General features: G+C 36.8%; 2 protein-coding genes across 3 annotated transcripts in view; both read left to right on the top strand.

Annotated features, from left to right (window-relative positions):
- trpm2 (transient receptor potential cation channel, subfamily M, member 2) overlaps positions 1 to 7,649 on the top strand; it is a 47,725-nt gene extending 40,076 nt beyond the window's left edge. The window contains exons 30-32 of the mRNA XM_051710592.1: positions 1,346 to 1,447; positions 3,544 to 3,660; positions 5,974 to 7,649. Of these exons, the coding sequence (XP_051566552.1) occupies positions 1,346 to 1,447; positions 3,544 to 3,660; positions 5,974 to 6,099 (345 nt within the window). The 3' untranslated portion in view covers positions 6,100 to 7,649. The remainder of the gene's footprint in view (positions 1 to 1,345; positions 1,448 to 3,543; positions 3,661 to 5,973) is intronic.
- Positions 7,650 to 12,178: 4,529 nt separating this feature from the next.
- si:ch211-45c16.2 (mitogen-activated protein kinase kinase kinase 13) overlaps positions 12,179 to 19,390 on the top strand; it is a 110,233-nt gene continuing 103,021 nt past the window's right edge. For both annotated transcript variants that reach the window (XR_007898488.1, XM_051710608.1), the window contains exon 1: positions 12,179 to 12,236. The gene's annotated coding sequence lies outside the window, so the exon portion shown is untranslated. The remainder of the gene's footprint in view (positions 12,237 to 19,390) is intronic.

Genomic DNA, 19,390 nt, shown 5'->3' with positions numbered 1-19,390 from the left:
TTGGCAACTGTTTGTCGTATTGAAACGAAACCTGGTATGCTTCATCAGGACCATGATCTGAGGGTACATGCAAAGTTTGGTGACAGTGCCACCTATGAGTCAAGAAATTAGATAAAAAAATATATAATTAATTTATGTACATTTATACAAGATTGGCTAATCTAGGACAAGGGATTTAGACTGTAGAATCATAAGGAGATCCTAATAACAAAAGAAAAGAAAATCATATATGCACCTTTCGTTGAGCGTCTAGATTTAATGACCAAAATGTATTTGAATAAAATCTTGTTTTTGCATGTTTGGTGGTGATCACTTATATTTTATTCCAGAGCTTTGAGTTATATTTTTGGGTGTTGTTTAAACAATATTCAAGTGAAACAGCAGTGTCATAGAGGACTAGAGCTGATACAATGTGTCTGATCAGAAGGTAAAAGTTCTGTCCACATTCCTGTGGTTATAGGGGCAGATGTATTCAAGCTTTATCCTGTTACTTTTTGTACAATTATTTACAAAGTAATGATCTGTTAAGTTCTGTTAAACTTTGAAGTGTTACTACTGTATGACTGTTCTTGTGCTCTCATTTAGAGAACGATGCGATGACATAGTGTGTTCTCTTGAATTTATTACTTACATTTCCTTTAGTTGGTCTTAAAAAGGTCTTAAAAAGCCTTAAATTTAGCTACGTAAAACCTGCAGAAACCCTGAAAAAGTGCAAATATTCTATTTAATCACTCAATTCATTTGAAGTCATAAAACTGCATGTAATTATAAGGAGTATAAGTATAATTTTGTTAAAAGTACAGCATTGGATGCTTTGCTGTCACTGCTTGAAATAACATATAAACTCCCCATTTTTACATGTTTTCATATAAATTTTTAAAGATAATCAGTTTGACAATATTATGTTTTTTATGTAAACATAATGACATATTTGACATATTTTATGTAAACATATACATTCAAAAAAACAATTTTAAGATTTACGCATTTAAATTTCATTACAAAATTCCATCAAAATGAATCGAGTAATCTTTAATAAAATAAAATGCATTTTAAGTTTTATTAATTAAATTTTGTTGAGAATTACTCAGTTCAGTTTGATGGAGTATTATTATGAAATTTAAATGTGTAAATCTTAAAAATAGGCTAAAATAAATATAAATAGATTTTTGGTTTTGGAGTGTATTTAAATACTAATTAATATTATGTTTATGTATTAAGTTTTGCAGGACTGGTTAAACATTTTCTCCACACACTTCATGGCACGCTTTAGAAGTGTACTCTTTAGATGTCAAACACACATTGAGTCAATCGTCAATTCTTGTTCCTAAACATTTTGTCGCAGAGTTCAGTCAAACCTGATGACCCTTTACCACAGACTCTGCAGAGGATTCTTGGTAAAAATATGTATGAAAGGATCAAATCTGAACTGGAGGCTGCTGAACAGGTGATGTAAAACTTTATTGAATAAATTACAAATACAACATTTTTACAGACATTGGTAATTCATACTGAACAACGAAATGTGTTATTAAAAGTACACTTACTGCAGTTTTCATACCATTTTAATTCTGCTTCCTTAAATTCAAATTGCACTTCTGCATCCTGTTTATTATTTCACTGGTGTCATATGTTACCCAGGTGTAAGTTAGGTAGTTATCCTTAAGCAGACACTTCCTGATCTGTTCACAATGTGAGATTGAGGATAGGGTGAATTGAAATATCTGTAGCTCTCCACATTTTTGAGTACGGTAATCCCTAGTTGGAAACAAATTATAAACTATTGTGTTAATGGCCTGAAACTTTAACCATTAGGCTGCACACAAAACTGTATATACTAAATGTGAAGAATGTGAAATGTCAGAATAATGGTAGAGAATGATTTATTTCAGCTTTTATTTCTTTCATCACATTCCCAGTGGGTCAGAAGTTTACATACACTTTGTTAGTATTTGGTAGCATTGCCTTTAAATTGTTTAACTTGGGTCAAACGTTTTGGGTATCCTTCCACAAGCTTCTCACAATAAGTTGCTGGAATTTTGGCCCATTCCTCCAGACAGAACTGGTGTAACTGAGTCAGGATTGTAGGCCCCCTTGCTCGCACACGCTTTTTCAGTTCTGCCCACAAATTTTCTATCGGATTGAGGTCAGGGCTTTATGATGGCCGCTCCAATACCTTGACTTTGTTGTCCTTAAGCCATTTTGCCACAATTTTGGAGGTCTGCTTGGGGTCATTGTCCATTTGGAAGACCCATTTGCGACCGAGCTTTAAATTCCTGGCTGATGTCTTGAGATGTTGCTTCAATATATCCACATAATTTTCCTTCCTCATGATGCCATCTATTTTGTGAAGTGCACCAGTCCCTCCTGCAGCAAAGCACCCCCACAACATGATGCTGCCACCCCCATGCTTCACGGTTGAGATGATGTTCTTTGGCTTGCAAGCCTCACCCTTTTTCCTCTAAACAAAAGGATGGTCATTATGCCCAAACAGTTCCATTTTTGTTTCATCAGACCAGAGGACATTTCTCTAAAAAGTAAGATCTTTGTCCCCATGTGCACTTGCAAACTGTATTCTGGCTTTTTTATGGCAGTTTTGGAGCAGTGGCTTCTTCCTTGCTAAGCAGCCTTTCAGGTTATGTCAATATAGGACTTGTTTTACTGTGGATATAGATACTTGTCTACCTGTTTCCTCCAGCATCTTCACAAGGTCCTTTGCTGTTGTTCTGGGATTGATTTGCACTTTTCGCACCAAACTACGTTCATCTCTAAGAGACAGAATGCATCTGTGTGGTCCCATGATGTTTATACTTGCGTACTATTGTTTGTACAGATGAACGTGGTGTTTAGGTGTTTGGAAATTGCTCCCAAGGATGAATCAGACTTGTGGAGGTCCAAAAAAAAATTTCTGAGGTCTTGGCTGATTTCTTTTGATTTTTTCATGATGTCAAGCAAAGAGGCACTGAGTTTGAAGGTAGGCCTTAAAATACATCCACAGGTACACCTCCAATTCAGTACACCTCCTATCAGAAGCTAATTGGCTAATTGTCTAAAGGCTTGACATCATTTTCTGGAATTTTCCAAGCTGCTTAAAGGCACAGTTACCTTGGTGTATGTAAACTTCTGACCCACTGGAATTGTGATATAGTCAATTAAAAGTGAAACAATCTGTCTGTAAACAATTGTTGGAAAAATTCCTCATGTCATGCACAAAGTAGATGTCCTAAATGAATTGCCAAATCTTTAGTTTGTTAATATGAAATCTTTGGAGTGGTTAAAAAATGAGTTTTAATGACTTAAACCAAAGTGTATGTAAACTTCTGACTTCAACTGTATATATATATATATATATATATATATGATAAAACATACTTTTTATATGAAGTGTATTATGCATAAAGTAATCTATTAGTAATTTAATTAGGTTTAATTAAGTTATGGATATACTGGGCATTTACTTAATCAAAGTTTGCAATAAGAAAAATCTAGCATACTGTAAATATGCAGTTAAAGAGGGATGTGCGTGTTTTCTCTCTGTTGCAGGTCTATAAGGGTTATGTAGATGACAGCAAGAACACAGATAATGCCTGGGTGGAGACGACTGTCATCACAGTTCACTTTGACAAACACGGTCAACTGATGTCAGATATAAACCGCATTGTGAGTAGAAAATGTCTCACGGATCTCATAGAACCTTTTTCCTTTAAACACTGTAAATGTTAAATATGGGGGATTATTTCTGGCCAAACTGAAAATAAATGATCGTTTGAAATCTTCGTTACAAGCTTCTTGACAACAATTAACTACAGTAAGTGTTTCGCTTTATAAAAGCAATAACTGGGGGCCTGGGTAGCTCAGTGGTAAAAGACGCTGGCTACCACCCCTGGAGTTCGCTAGTTTGCTAGGGTGTGCTGAGTGACTCCAGCCAGGTCTCCTAAGCAACCAAATTGGCCTGGTTGCTAGGGAGAGTAGAGTCACATGGGGTAACCTCCTCGTGGTCACTGTAATGTGGTTCGATCTCAGTGGGGCGCGTGGTGAGTTGAGCGCAGATGCCACGGTGGATGGCGTGAAGCCTCCACATGCGCTATGTCTCCGTGGCAACGCGCTCAACAAGCCACGTGATAAGATGCGTGGGTTGATGGTCTCAGACGCGGAGGCAACTGGGATTCATCTTCCGCCACCCGGACTGAGGCAAATCACTATGCAACCACGAGGACTTAAAAGTGCATTGGGAATTGGGCATTCCAAATTGGGTGAAAAAGGGGAAAAAAAACAAATAAATAAATAAATTGTTTTTTTTTAAATATAAAAGCAATAACTTGCGCAGGGGCTCAAGTGAGTCTGTGAATCATTAATTTTTATATACCTTATATGTTTTGGACTTTCTGACATGAGAGAGGATAAATCTGAATGGAATGGAAATTACGTGACTGTGGCGACATTTTTGCAAAATAATATTGCGTGGTTCTTTACACGTATCGCATCAGTTCCGAGGTGAAATGTCCACTGTGTGGCGCTAAAAGCGAGTTAATAATTCAAACAGATAAGGTTTTTAAGGTTTATGCAATCAAAGTTTTAAATCAACAAAACTGACCTCCCTACCCTAAACCTTAAACCTAAACCTAACCGATTGTGTCAGAAAAAGCAAATGTGAGATGAAAAACACAACCACGTCATTTTGTGGTGCTTCTACGACACTTTGAGTTCACGTGTGGACTTGTGTGCTCTTCAGGACTCATACTTCGCTCATTTACATCACAAGTGCAATGCTCTATCAGTTGAGCAATTTGATCACACTTGAACAAGCTTGTGAATGTAGTTGATTATGTAATGCAAACGTTAAAATGAGTCATGCACTATAGTCAATGTGTTTAGATGTCATAAAACAGCATTTTGTGAGGAACAGGCGAAAAGTAAGTGTTTATGAACTGATAATCTGCCATTTTACTTGTGATTTGTGTGAAAGGCAATAAAAGTCATTGTTGTTGTAGCACCGCTTGTGTTCATTTCACCAGGAAACTGATACGATATGTACAACAAGTCACATTAAAATCACTTTGCAGTAATGTAGGTATAGTAGCCTGCAGTGTCAGAAATGAACAATATTTGCCCTGTGGATTTGATTTCTAATCGTATAAAAAATTAATGTCAAATACTTAAATTTTGATTAACATTTGATTAGCAAATTCTGTATCCGGGTAATTATATTTTATGTTTTATGCAATAATATGTATACCTAGGCCTAGAATACAATATGAAGAAATATTTTAGATGTAACAAATAAAACAAAGACAAATGGCATTTTTGTGTCTGTCATGTGAATTTGTTTTGCTCAAACCCCCATTTATTTCTGACCCTGGTAACATGTTTCTATGAGACCTATTAGGAAAGCATGGTTTTGGTGATCGTGTTTGATTGCTGCCTTGAATTACTGAATGCACAAAACAGTGTCAAAACATTATATTGTAGATGCTACAGCGCTACAACTGTTTTTTTTTTGTTTGTTTTTTTATCTGAATGCAAATGACATTTCAGAGCTTCGGCAAAGGGTAAGATTATCAATTAATAACTGTTAAAATCCCTAACCATAATTACGAGCCACTTCGGTCTCATGACAAGTCGTAATAATATTATGAGATGGGGAAATGGTTACAAATTGTACAGCTTTTACTCCTATATAGAAAAATAAATGAACCAATGAACAATTTTATTACAATTTTTCCAAAGTTTAACCCCTTACCCAAACCGTAAATCTACCCATGATGGAAGTACCACCAGGAGCGCTCCACATCACACAATTTGGGAAACGCTGAGCTAGCAGATGCTGGTTCCTGCACATTAAATTTGATGGTTCTGTGCAGTCATATTTGCAGAATAAGTGAATTTTATTAAGTGAATTAAGTGGCAATATTTCAGCCCTTGTTAGCTTTACACAAAAGAAACTCACCCAGGTTGTTTTCTTTTTCGCTGCAGGTTGAAAGCACGCTGTCATCTCCTCAATCATTTCAGTGGCGAGAAGTTAGCAGCAAAATATGTGTGTGCCCCTACCAACAAGAGGCTCTGCGTCTCATAGCGAAGCGTCTCAACACACACTTTTGACCCTCAGGAAACACACTCACACACACACACACACACAGACTACACCAAAAACTATGGGAATATTGTCCGGGGCCCTATAAAGAGTCTGGGGCCCTATGAAGAGAGCCCCCCCCCCTTAAAGTCCTCTTTGGGATAGTTTACTCATTAAACCCAGAGGAATGGTCATCAACCCATAACAGTTTAGTCCCGGGCTTGAGAATTTTAGCAAGAGCCCTGCCTAAAAACAGTGTGTATTTAACCTATATAAGACATGATGATAGTAAGCAGGTTTACAAATGCATAAGCCATACAGTTAGCTTTGCACATTTGGTGCATTAAATATGTTTTATGATACACTGTTGTATTTATAAGTAATCTTGAACAGAAATTAGTATTACCTTATGTAGTAATTGGACACAGTACTGTAGAACAAATGCTTAGTTTACATACAGTAGATAGACAGATCCACTTTATGTAAGGGATAATGACCAGTCGGCTGGTCATAGTCACTTATCAGGACCCCAAAGGCTTATTACAGAGCTACTTACCAAATAACTAAATAAATTGACAAAAAATATTGATTTGAGTTGCATTAAAAAATTACATTGCATTTCAGTCTCAGATGCTCACAGAATTACTTTGCAACTACATAAAAACGCATGTTAGACCAACAATATTCCTCCAAATGTTGTCCCAACCAGCCTAACAGAGTTGTCTGAACGAACAGTTTCACATTGAACAGTGTTGCTGATTTGTGAGTTCCCAGCATGCATTGCAACATGAATAAATCATGCGGTTAGTCAGTGTTATAGGCTTATTTTTTCTGTTTGCTGACTTTATGTTATTGCTGTTTTTTGTTGCAACTGTTAATTAATTGTGGTGATGTCTAGAGCTCATCTTTTAGCTTAATGAGGTTTGTTGATTGTCACTGTTATTGAGGTTTGTGTGTTAAGAGTTGAGGTCTATTGTGTGTCTACATCAAACAAAACAAGAATTTTTGCATTTAGTGATCAAAAAAATTCAAATTGACTAAGCAATGCAATGTTTATGAGGACAATTGTTAAGACATTGTACTGCATGAAGATGCCTTGATATTTTTTTTTTACTTGGCTCAACAATTACTTTATATATATATATATATATATATATATAGTTATTATATTAGAAGAAAGAGACCGTAATACTAGAAACATGAAACTAGAACTTTGTTGGAAATTGGTTGCCTAGGAAAACATTCAATTATACAGTTTAGCGGACATTATACAAAAAATATATTTAAAATATGGGGTGACATAACTTCATATAGAAATGCCTAAATAGATAGAAAAGAATGTAGAAATGTCCTAAATACAACATTTTGAGTCAGTGTGAGTCAGATTTGTGACTTGAATATCTGCATTGTTAAAAAATATTCTAAGACACACCAGGGTGAATCTTATGACAACAACATCAAAATAAATTTTGCATAAAGGAAATAAATGCCTTTAGTTTGGACCATTTTTTTTTGTTTGTTTCATTCTAAATTAATTGTGATAGTTGAGATCATTCAGATTTGTTTAACAGCATGAAGGCGGTACAACAAATTGTTTGTAGGGGTGAAATGTGATCTTGACTTGTTCTTAACATGTTTCACATGATAATTGTTTGCAAGATTTTTTTTTTTAAAACTCCATTAAAAAAAACATTTGATCATGATGAATAAATAACATGCATAGCCTATTATCTGGCATATGAAGTAGCCAACTGATAAATCAGAACTTGTGCCGTGTTCACTATCCACCAACACCTCACATCTCTGGACCAGCACCACCAGGGGTGGATTTAGCACTGGGCAAAGGTGGGCAACCACCTAGGGCCCCTAAAAGCTGAGGGCCCCCTAAAAATACAAATACAAATTTTATTTTTATTTTTTTAATCCCCTTTTTCTCCCCATTTGGAATGCCCAATTCCCACTACTTAGTAGGTCCTCGTGGTGGTGCGGTTACTCACCTCAATCCGGGTGGCGGAGGACAAGTCTCAGTTGCCCCGCGTCTAAGACCGTCAATCCGCGCATCACGTGACTCGTTGTGCATGACACCACGGGGACTCACAGCATGTGGAGGCTCATGCTACTCTCTGCAATCCACGCACAACTTACCACACGCCCCATTGAGAGCGAGAACCACTAATCGTGACCACGAGGAGGTTACCCATGTGACTCTACCCTCCCTAGCAACCGGGCCAATTTGGTTGCTTAGGAGACCTGGCTGGAGTCACTCAGCACACCCTGGATTGGAACTCACAACTCCAGGGGTGGTAGTACAAATTGTATTTCTTATTATTTTTTACGCAAAATAACATATGCTGAAACTTGAAATATCACTGTTATAACACCGATATGATTAATATTGCTGTTATTTTCAGCACAATCAGTGGAAGCAACCTACTCAGATCAGGCCTTAATGAAATATTCCAGGGTTTTACACAACTACACAAGTTCGTGGAGGTAACAGGCAAGTAAAATCTCGAGTGCTCCAACTTCAGCGCATGGCCATGCTTTCAAGGTTGAGGTAATGTTACCTCTGCGCTGTGTACATGGTCACACGGCCGCGTTCTAGATCCGCAACCACAATTTTATATACTGCACGTAAAAAGAGTGGCAGAAACTGAGAGGTGATCGCTTAAAATGTGAGGTACTCATCTATGATTAAAGTATCATTGTTTTGATTTTATTATTTAACCCTTGTGCGTCAATAAAACAAAAGTTATTCAGAGGTTCTCCGAGGACAAAAATGTCCACGTCAAAAAACTGCCATAATAATATTATATATTCATATTATTTTCCACTTTCAATGAGTTAACTTTTTTAACCAACATCAGTCCTGATCATAACTACCAAATATTCATTTATTTAAAGGATTTTAACCCTTTAAATGCCAGTTTGTTTACATAATGCCACTGTTGTTTTTTACACACACACACACACATTTCTCAATACACACTTACAGAACACACTCTGTCATCCATACCAACACACACACACAATTTTAGCTGCATCATTTATTCAATTGTCCTGCAGTGCTCTATAATACAGCAAACAGAAAATAGGGGAAAAGCATGTATTTGCTCCATAGGCTAAACATGAGAAAAATGGCGCCATCTGGTGGAAAATATTAAAAATGTAAATTCTGAAGCCAGGGCTCCGGAATGAAAGCATAATATCATAGAAATCATGATTTTATACTTTAATGGCACTGGGATCAAATATTACAGTTTTAATGGGTTTCAATGGGGACATTTTTGTCCAGAAGGTCCTGAGTGTTACTATTTTGTGTACACAGTGTATTATAGATGTATTATAGGAACTGAGGTTGAAATATCAAAATTCCCCCGAAAATACACACCTTTGGCAAAATTTACGCCATTTGCATTAACACAGCCAAAATGATCGAAAAAACAAAAACGAAAAAGACAAAAATGTCCCGAAGGTCGCACAAGGGTTAAATTGGGTTATAACATGTCTTATACAGTATAAGGACATTTATGACTAGACTCTAGGTTAGCCATATGGTACACAGTACTCAGTACTTCTTAGTGCACATAAATCTGCACTTTTGTAAAGTACAATTGTGTAAAGAAGAATGGCTTAATCTTAACAGGCTCCAAGTTCACCAGAGGTAACACTAATCACCCTCATAGTGACATCACCAAAATCTCTGTTATCAACCAGCTACAACAAAACAACAACAATAGTCATACAAATTTAAACTAAATAAGTTTGTTGTTGAAGAAAATTGTGTGATTAAGTGATTATTTGAATGAGCTACCACATTTTTTTTCATGGCATACCACAATAAATAATAAAATAATTATAAAATAATAACAACGATGAGGGCCCCATTCCTGTACTTTGCCTAGGGCCCCCAAATCACTAAATCCACCACTGAGCACCACACCATTTTCGAGAATCAAGACTATTTGCGTGTTTGACAGTCAGGAACATTTGTCAATGTGTGTTGTCATTGGATGTGGGTGGCGCTGTGTCCTCTCGGGACAGTTTCGCCTCTCATGTGCTCTCGCGCTGATTGGTCGACGCGCTTGTGGCACGAGCGCACAGTTTCGGTTCCACGCCCTCGCGACTCGAGCTGTGACAGACAGAGCCCTCTATCACTTTCAAATAAACACAAGGTGCTTTATTTTCCATTTAATGCATGGTGAATTTAAAACAAGAACATATTCTGTAAGGTTTAACATACATATCAGACCTCAGGGGCGTAGCAGTCAGCTGTCAGTAGGTGGCTTGCACAGACCCAACACTTACAGTGCAGTATTAATATATTACAGTATATATTAATATATAAGTATGATCTTGGTTAATATTAATTCCCAAAAATGAAAATTCTCTCATCATTTACTCCCCCTCATGCCATCCCAGATGTTTATGACTTTCTTTCTTCTGCAGAACACAAATGAAGATATTTAGAAGAATATTTCAGCTCTGTAGGTCCATACAATGCAAGTGAATGGTGACCAGAACTTTGAAGCTCCAAAAATCAAATAAAGGCAGCATAAAAGTAATCCATATGGTGTTTTAGTCGATGATACCTAATGCATTAATACAACCATATTTTAGTGTTTGATAATAATAAAAATAATAACAGAAATAATAAGAAAGATGAATAAAAACCGTTCACAGCAAGACTGTATAAGTTCACATTAGTGAACAATATTTAACATATTTCTTTTTTTATTTAACGTATTTCACCAACGAACAGTACTTTAGCAATATTTACATGATTAAAATCGATTAATGTTAAGATACACATACAAATAAATTACAAAGAATATTTCTTCTTATTATTAACCCTTGTGCGTCAATTAAAAAAATTACTCAGAGGTCCATAGAGGACAAAAATGTCCACATCGAAAAACTGCCATAATAATATTATATATTAATATTATTTTCCACTTTCACTGACTTAGATTTTTTAACCAACATCAGTCCTGATCATAACTACCAAATATTCTTTAATTTTCAGGATTTTAACCCTTTAAATGCCAGTTTGTTTACATAATGCCACTGTTGTTTTTACACACACACACACACACACACATGTTGGGTTTTCATGTTTTATGAGGACTCTTCATAGACATAATGGTTTTTATACTGTGCAAACTTTATATTCTATCCCCTACCTCTAAACCCAACCCTCACAGAAAACTTTCTGCATTTTTACATTTTCAAAAAACATAATTTAGTATGATTTATAAGCCGTTTTCCTCATGGGGACCAACTGATTGTCCCCACAACGTCAAAAAATGTCGGGTTTTACTATCCTTGTGGGGACATTTGGTCAATACACACATACAAAACACATCCATACCAACACACACACACAATTTTAGCGGCATCCTTTATTAAATTGTCCTGCAGTGCTCTATAATACAACAAACAGAAAATAGGGGAAAAGCATGTATTTGCTCCATAGGCTAAACATGAGAAAAATGGCGCCATCTGGTGGAAAATATTAAAAATGTACATTTTGAAGCCAGGGCTCCGGAATGAAAGCATAATATCATAGAATTCATGATTTTATGCTTTAATGGCACTGGGATCAAATATGACCGTTTTAATGGGTTTCAATGGGGACATTTTTGTCCAGAAGGTCCTGAGTGTGACTATTTTGTGTACACAGTGTATTATAGATGTATTTTAGGAACTGAGATTGAAATATCAAAATTCCCCCAAAAAATACACACCTTAGGCAAAATGTATGCTGTTGGCATTAACACAGCCAAAATGATTGAAAAAACAAAAATGATAAAGACATTAATAATAATAATAATAATAATAATAATAATAATAGTAACAGAGAAAGAGAGAGAAAGAGAGAACAGTGGTTATAATATATTTCACTATTATAAAATGAATTTATATGTACTTGGAATTGGGAACGTTCTGCATCTTCGGGGATGCAACCACTGATCTATATATATTATTATAGTGGATGCAGCTCAGTTTGTGAATGAGAGCGCGCTGTGATGTATTTATAGCCTCGCGCTGCTGCAGGTGCACAGGTCAGAGCATGCGGAAGTGACGTAAACGCTCACAAGACACGCATTAAAGCATCGGGATTAGAGCTGCTGACAGTCCACCGGAGAGCTGTGCGGATTACACGGTAGGATTTTATCCTTTCCCTTGCTATGTTCTCATTTTATGCATTCTAATCACTTAATACAAACGTTAATCGCACACATATCTACACAAGTGGTTTACAAACGGCAGTTCTTGTTTTTAATGTTTTATAAACTGCATATTAGATTCTAAAGAGCTCGCAAACATGCCGCTACGCAATAATATCCGTGTAAAGTATTACATAATGGTTTCCTATGCCTGGTGGAACAGCTGTATTGGCGATATTCACGACTTTAAAACATGTTATGCATATATAATCAGCTGCTCTGAAGACTAAATAGGGCATTGAACACTGAGGCCCCTAATTCGATGCAGCGGATTTGTTTCTATGCCAAGAATGTGACTCGTCCCAGCAGATTCGATGGTGCTGCAGATGCACCGGCAGGGGCGTAGAACACGCGGGGGATGCGGGGGACGTGTCCCCTCTCACTTTTGAAATGATTGCTATGCCCCTGTGCACCGCACTGGTTCGAGTAACTTTCTCCTACCATTGAAAATGAAGGAAGTGATCTGGTAGTTAGAACTGGATCGTTAGTTCAGTGGTAAGCAGGGCTGGGCGATATGTCTTAAATTATGTCTCGATATTTTTCAGCCTGTTGACGATATTCGATATATATCTCGACAATTATGTATCTGCTCTAAAATGGCTCAAAAGTGTTTATTTAAAAAAAAAAAAAAAAAAAAAAAAAATTATCAGAGTTGCCATCATTTCATCCAAACAGCCATTGTATCCAAGTAGATTAAATAATTGAAAGATATTAATTAAAAATCTAATAATTAGTTTTTCATTAAGTAAACACAAGGGAGAATGCAATTCAATTATTTTCATTGATATGCACTTTATATTTATATTTCATACACAATGATACATAGTAGCTTAATAAAAATAATTATTTACCTTCAGAAGTTTTTACTGTGTAAAACTACTTCACTGACGTATTTTTGAAACCCCAGTTGAACATTGCATAATACTAAATTATTACTGTGGGACACGTCAGGTTGATTATTATAATATAATGCTCAATTATCATTATTATTCTGATTATTTGATTTGCGTTATATAAAAGTAATATATATCTGTCCTGTTTACTTCATCTTCACCTGGGGACTTTTATTTTGACACCGAAAGTGCTGTCGTATTTACTTCAACTTCTCAAGGAGCTTTTATTGTGACACAGAAAAGGCGATGTGTATTTGATAGTTTACAATGTTCCACATTTCCTGAAACACTGTAATCTCTTCTGTTATTCTGTGTCATGTTTGTAGATTTGTATAATAACTTGTAACTGTTACTAATGTTTGGAATTTCACGAATGCTTGATTACGAATGCATTACTTTGATTTCACGATACAAGTGAACTGATCTGAGAGTGCCGCCATGCACGTGCACACAGATCAGCGTGTCAACGGTTTCTTCTGCATCACACACAGACCATGTTTATCTGTCTTTAAATCACAGCCTTTTGTATATTAATAATCACAAATGACCAACTTGCCATTTTGATGTTATTTTGATTAATTGTGCAGCCCTGAAGGATCATGAAATTAGTCTGCTGATATGCTCTTTATGAAACTTAAAGGGATAGTTCACCCAAAAATGAAAATTCTGTCATCATTTACTCACCCTCAAGTTGTTCCAAACCTGTACAAATTTCTTTGTTCTGCTGAACACAAAGGAAGATATTTTGAAGAATGTTTGTAATCAAACAGTTGTGGGGCACCATTGACTTCCATAGTATATTTTTCATACTTAATGGCCAGATGAAAGCACATTAAAATCATCCCTATATTCATGATATTGGTCAATTTTACATCGTCAGCAAATTTATCTCGATTATATCGTTAATAATCGATATATCGCCCAGCCCTAGTGGTAAGTCACGTTGATGCATCACTCAATGACCCGGGTTCTAATCCTGGTTCATGAACTGCAACTGTATCTTTGCTGCAGGTTATGATGTACTTTTAATAGGTCTATTGAAAACGATTTTGTAAAACACCGACACTATTTATTATATTGTTTGAAACAAAATCTATCAAAATTTCAACCGAATCTGACAGCCAGTAATCCCAGTATAACCTGCTGAATTTTGAGAATGGTTGAATTACTGAGAAGAAAATGATGAACTATGCTGCCTATAGTTTACAGGCTTTTTTTAATTGTCAAACAATGTATTTAAGATATAATCTTAAGATTATTATTGATTATTTTTTTTTTTCCGCTTTTTTCTCCCAATTCTGAATGCTCAATTCCCAATGTGCTTTTTTAAGTCCTCGTGGTCGCGTTGCCTCCGCATCTGAGACCGTCAACCCGTGCATCTTATCACATGGCTTGTTGAGCGCGTTGCCACGGAGACATAGCACGTGTGGAGGCTTCACGCCATCCACCGTGGCAACCATGCTTAACTCACCACGCGCCCCACCGAGAACGAACCACATTATAGCGATCACGAGGAGTTTACCCCATGTGACTCTACCCTCCCTAGCAACCGGGCCAATTTGGTTGCTTAGGAGACCTGGCTGGAGTCACTCAGCACGCCCTGGGATTCAAACTAGTGAACTCCAATAATCTTAAGATCTTAAGATTTTGCCAAACAAACAAAATCATTGTTTCTGAAGAACTTTCTCATGCTTTCTCAGAGGGTCATTTATCATTGGTCGGTTTGGCCTTTGCACATGCTCTCCAGTCTCCATGCAAAAACAGAATTGCACGTCTGAAAGATTATCTTTTGGCTGTGTCTTGGTAATCATAAATATACAACATTGTCATGCACAGAACCTTTGAAAATAAAGGATATTATTATATCAATTTATTTAAATTGTTAGATGTTTACTGGGGAATTGATCCCGGGTCTAATTGTATGGTTACAAACACGCTACCGCTAGACCACCAGCTTTACTATTATTCACAAACAGTAATTTTCTTAAACGTATAAAACTATTATTATTTTTTAATAAATGGAAGTAATTTAAGAGTATATGCCTATTAGTGACACATTTCAGCCTATGATGCTTTAGTGTTGCTTATAAAAGAATTCCACTTGCGATTTACTGCTCTTGAAAAGTGTAATCGCCAGTTCCCATTCAAACCAATGTCCCACTTCAACATGGGAAACCAGATGTTACCCTGTGAAACCATTAAAATCGCTCTAAAAATTGTGTCATATTTATTGGAACAGACATCAATGAAATAAAGCGGATTAGTAATGATACCAATTTTTTTTTTTTTTTTTTTTTTTGTGCAAAATGTCTTTTACTTACTCATTGACAATTCACATTGAACGAATCTGCTGAAAACACAAGTAAAATTATTCACACGCAGATGATCCATAACACCGGCTGGAACAAAAGCTTGCTTGGTTGTTATCAAAAGGGTGTAAACAAATAATTTCATTCTAATCTGCTTAAGTTAGATTATGGCATGTTTTGATCGTAATGTTGTTAAAGGTTTTATGGCAGAACTTTTGAATACTCACTCTTTCAAAAGTATAGACACAAGACATAAACAATATGTGTGCTAACATGATTTTAGTGTGATAAAATCACTTACTAACCACATCTGTGTTAAGTTAGCCAATTTTACTATTTCTAATATCAACAAACCCTAAAACAGCAGTAAAAATGACGATTTAAACAACTTTACAGCTCAAATAATACACCAGTTTTAACAGAATAATTAATGTAAGTGCTTTTATAAAATTATGAGCTTCACATTTCTGACTTTAAACCCTCCAAAAACTGGCCCCATTGACTTCCATTGTAAGTGTCTCACTGTAACCTCCATTGATATGTTTCCCAATCGCTTAAACAGTGTAATTTTGTGTGGAAATATGCTACAGTTAAACGTTCGAGGTTCAATACAAGTTAAGCTTGATCGACAGCATTTGTGGAATAATGTTGATAACCACTAACATTAATTTTGACCATCCCTCCTTTTCTTTAAAAAAAGATGCACAAATCTGGGATCCAGTGAGGCACTTACAATGGAAGTCAATGGGGCCAATCCACGTTCAAGTACTCACTGTTTCAGAAGTATAGACACAAGACATAAACCATGTTCTTGTTTCCTAATCGCTTAAACATTTTGTGTGGAAATATGCTTTTATCCTATTATGTAGTAGTTCTGAATGTACACGCTTTGTGATATGCTAGCAAAAAAAAAAAAAAAAGACACCAAAGGCTATCCAATCTAGAAAGTTACACTTAATCTGTTTGGCTATAGAGTTTCCTGTTTGCTATAGTGTGTAGCATAGTTCAACGACGAGAAGAGCATTGCTATTTTTGTAAACGTATACTTGGTTGCCTTCCACATGCCACTTACTCATGAATATAGATTGCTAACAGCATGTTGGTCTGGTCCTGTAGTCTGTCTGCCACTCCTTTGTAAGTGAAACAAGCATTGCCAGCAGTTTTTTGGCACCCTGCATCAATGTTTAGAGCTTTTAATATATAACGCAAGTTGGAGTTCATGTGTTGTTGCGTTCTGAAATGTGTGATTTGTTGCATTCTCACCGTTGCCACAAGGGGTGCTGTAGCGGACATCGTTCTACTGTCATTTCAAGAGAATCTTGCTGAGCAAGCTAGTTAAAGTTAAACTGACAATATGTTTATTGCTAGCTACCTGAATAATACTGTAATATGTCTGGTTTAATGGCACAGACATTTGGAGGAAACTTTATCGCCACCTTGAGGACAGAGGTTTGTCATTGCCACAGTTGCGCAAGAGCTCACGTTAAACACGCACCTGCATACTCGTACACGTGTGGCCGTAATGAGAAACTGTACGTCTGTCCTTGTCCAATCTGCTGACCGAGAAGGGTGCAGCTACAGGTCACTCTCTCCAATTTAGCAAATGTATGTCCTCATACTTGAGATGCCTCTCGGCTTAACGTATTATCTTTGTTTTAAGTGTGCTGCACAGTATTGACTTCATTGCATTCATTTACTAGCCCAAAACCAATATGTTTTCCAATATCTGTCAGATTTGAAGGAAACTGTAGGCTAAATGCAGAGAGAGAGATGGAGTGCAATGCTCATGCGTCCTCCTATGAATCAGCATCTGATTTCTTATATAATCTCTCCTCTGAATCATATGCAAATAGGACATTGAGGATCTCCTACACGCTGGACCAACATTTCTTCACAGTCATGGACCAAATATAAAATAAAAAAGAGATGATGCAGTTGTTTGTTTTGCAAAGATAAACAAACTAAATTGTGGTTGTGCAATATGACTTTCTTTCTTGTTAGGCAGCATGATAGCCTCAGTCACCATTCACCTTCATTGTATGGAAAAAAGATGCAATTAAAGGAATGGTGACTGAGGCTATCATTCTGCCTAACATCTTCTTTTATGTTCCACTGAAGAAAGAAAGTCATGCAGGTTTCAAACAACATACTCGTGAATAAATGATGACAGAATAGTACAATATAGTTCACATTTGAGGGCGAACTAACCCTTTAATCAGAACGTCCGGTCATCAAGGGAACTCGCTTATTATAATGTGCCCTTCCCAGAAGTGACATCACAATGTGAGGGGGAGGGGCTGGAACGGGAAGCAGTATTTATGTAATTGTCATGTGCAACCCTGTAATCCTGGAGAGAAATCTGCCGCTCTCCTTCTGCTGTTTTCATTTTCATAAGCACAGCGTGTAAGGGGCGACTGTCAGGTTTAGTCGAGTGTACATAAGCCCTTTTTCACTTGATGCACGTGTTTTATCCTGTTAAAGTGTACATTTGTTTCCTGGCTCAAAGTCGAAGTAATGGCTAGATGCTTTGCATGTTGTACCGTCCATCGGTCTGAGCTGCTTGTTGTATGGCTTCTTTCCTTTGACATTTGCTATTCTCTTCTGTACACTATTACTTAGCCTAGTAGTGGTTGGCCAATGTGGGTTGTTTAATGGCCAATATGGATAACAATATCAGGCGTGGCCAGTGGCAATATAATGCTGATATACGTGTGTGTGTGTGTTAGGGGTGTAACGGTTCAAATTTCTCATGGTTTGGTTTGTATCACGGTTTTAGGGTCACGGTTTCGGTACGGTTCGGTATTTGCAATGTACAGAAAAAAATATATATATTACCGCCAAATCCAAAGTAAGAATACTCTATTTGGTAACAAACACTTCAACAGGTTTGCCCTGAATTAAAATCATTGTTTTACAGTAACCATAGTTTAACTATGGTATTTGTAGTAAAAACATAATAACCGCAAAATCAAAATGGTTACAATATATAGTATAATCATGGTTACTATATGGAAACTACAGTATTACTGTTGTAAAACCATGGTTAATTGTATCAAAACCATGATTTCTGCAAAGAAGACCATGGTGACAGCAGTCATGGTTACTACAGTATTACTATAGTAATACATGCACTATTACACTACATGCATCGACATAAAAAGCATTTCAAACTCTAGTGCACATATATTCATTATTCGGAAGCTGTACATCACTATAGAAGGAACTTTGCTATTAAAATGGATACGAGGGATGTTGTGACACGGCTTGAGTGTTTTACTCATACGTGGAAATCACACATCTTCATCAGCAGAGTAGGGAAATATATCGTTGGCAATGAACACCCCAATCACTTTAGTTATTGTTTTATGCCTGTCCGAATCGGCACCGAGTGCCTGCTTAAAAACGAAAAGGAGTGTGTGCAGTTTCGGCTCATCTGCGGCTCGCTGTCTTTCTCCGGTGATTTCGCAAGGGGCGTAGATTCCGGGGGGAAGTAACCTCCCCCAATAATCAAAGCAAGCAAGTACAAACCCTGCTTTATTTATACCATGATCAATGGAAACATGTAAGTGCTTCATACTGCAACCCCCCTCCCAATGTTCAAGCCAAATCTACACCCTTGGATTTTGGCGTAAATGATCATATGTCGACGTATTACCGGTATACAGCACTCGTGTCGAGCGACGTCTGCATACAGTGCCTGTTTTGTAAAAGTTTTTTGACCATCCCTGTTGTAATTGACTGCAAAAAGAAAATGTTTCCAGACAGGAGACCTGAATAACGCAGGGGGCTTCTCTATCAGTGGCTCGTTTTCTCCACTTGCCATTTTCAACTACACACAACACTTGCAGAACAGTGATGTCATCAAGTTGACCCACATAAAACACAGGC

Source organism: Myxocyprinus asiaticus, chromosome 11 (assembly GCF_019703515.2).
Source record: "Myxocyprinus asiaticus isolate MX2 ecotype Aquarium Trade chromosome 11, UBuf_Myxa_2, whole genome shotgun sequence".
Classification (NCBI taxonomy): domain Eukaryota; kingdom Metazoa; phylum Chordata; class Actinopteri; order Cypriniformes; family Catostomidae; genus Myxocyprinus; species Myxocyprinus asiaticus.
This window is presented reverse-complemented; position numbering and strand designations above follow the sequence as displayed.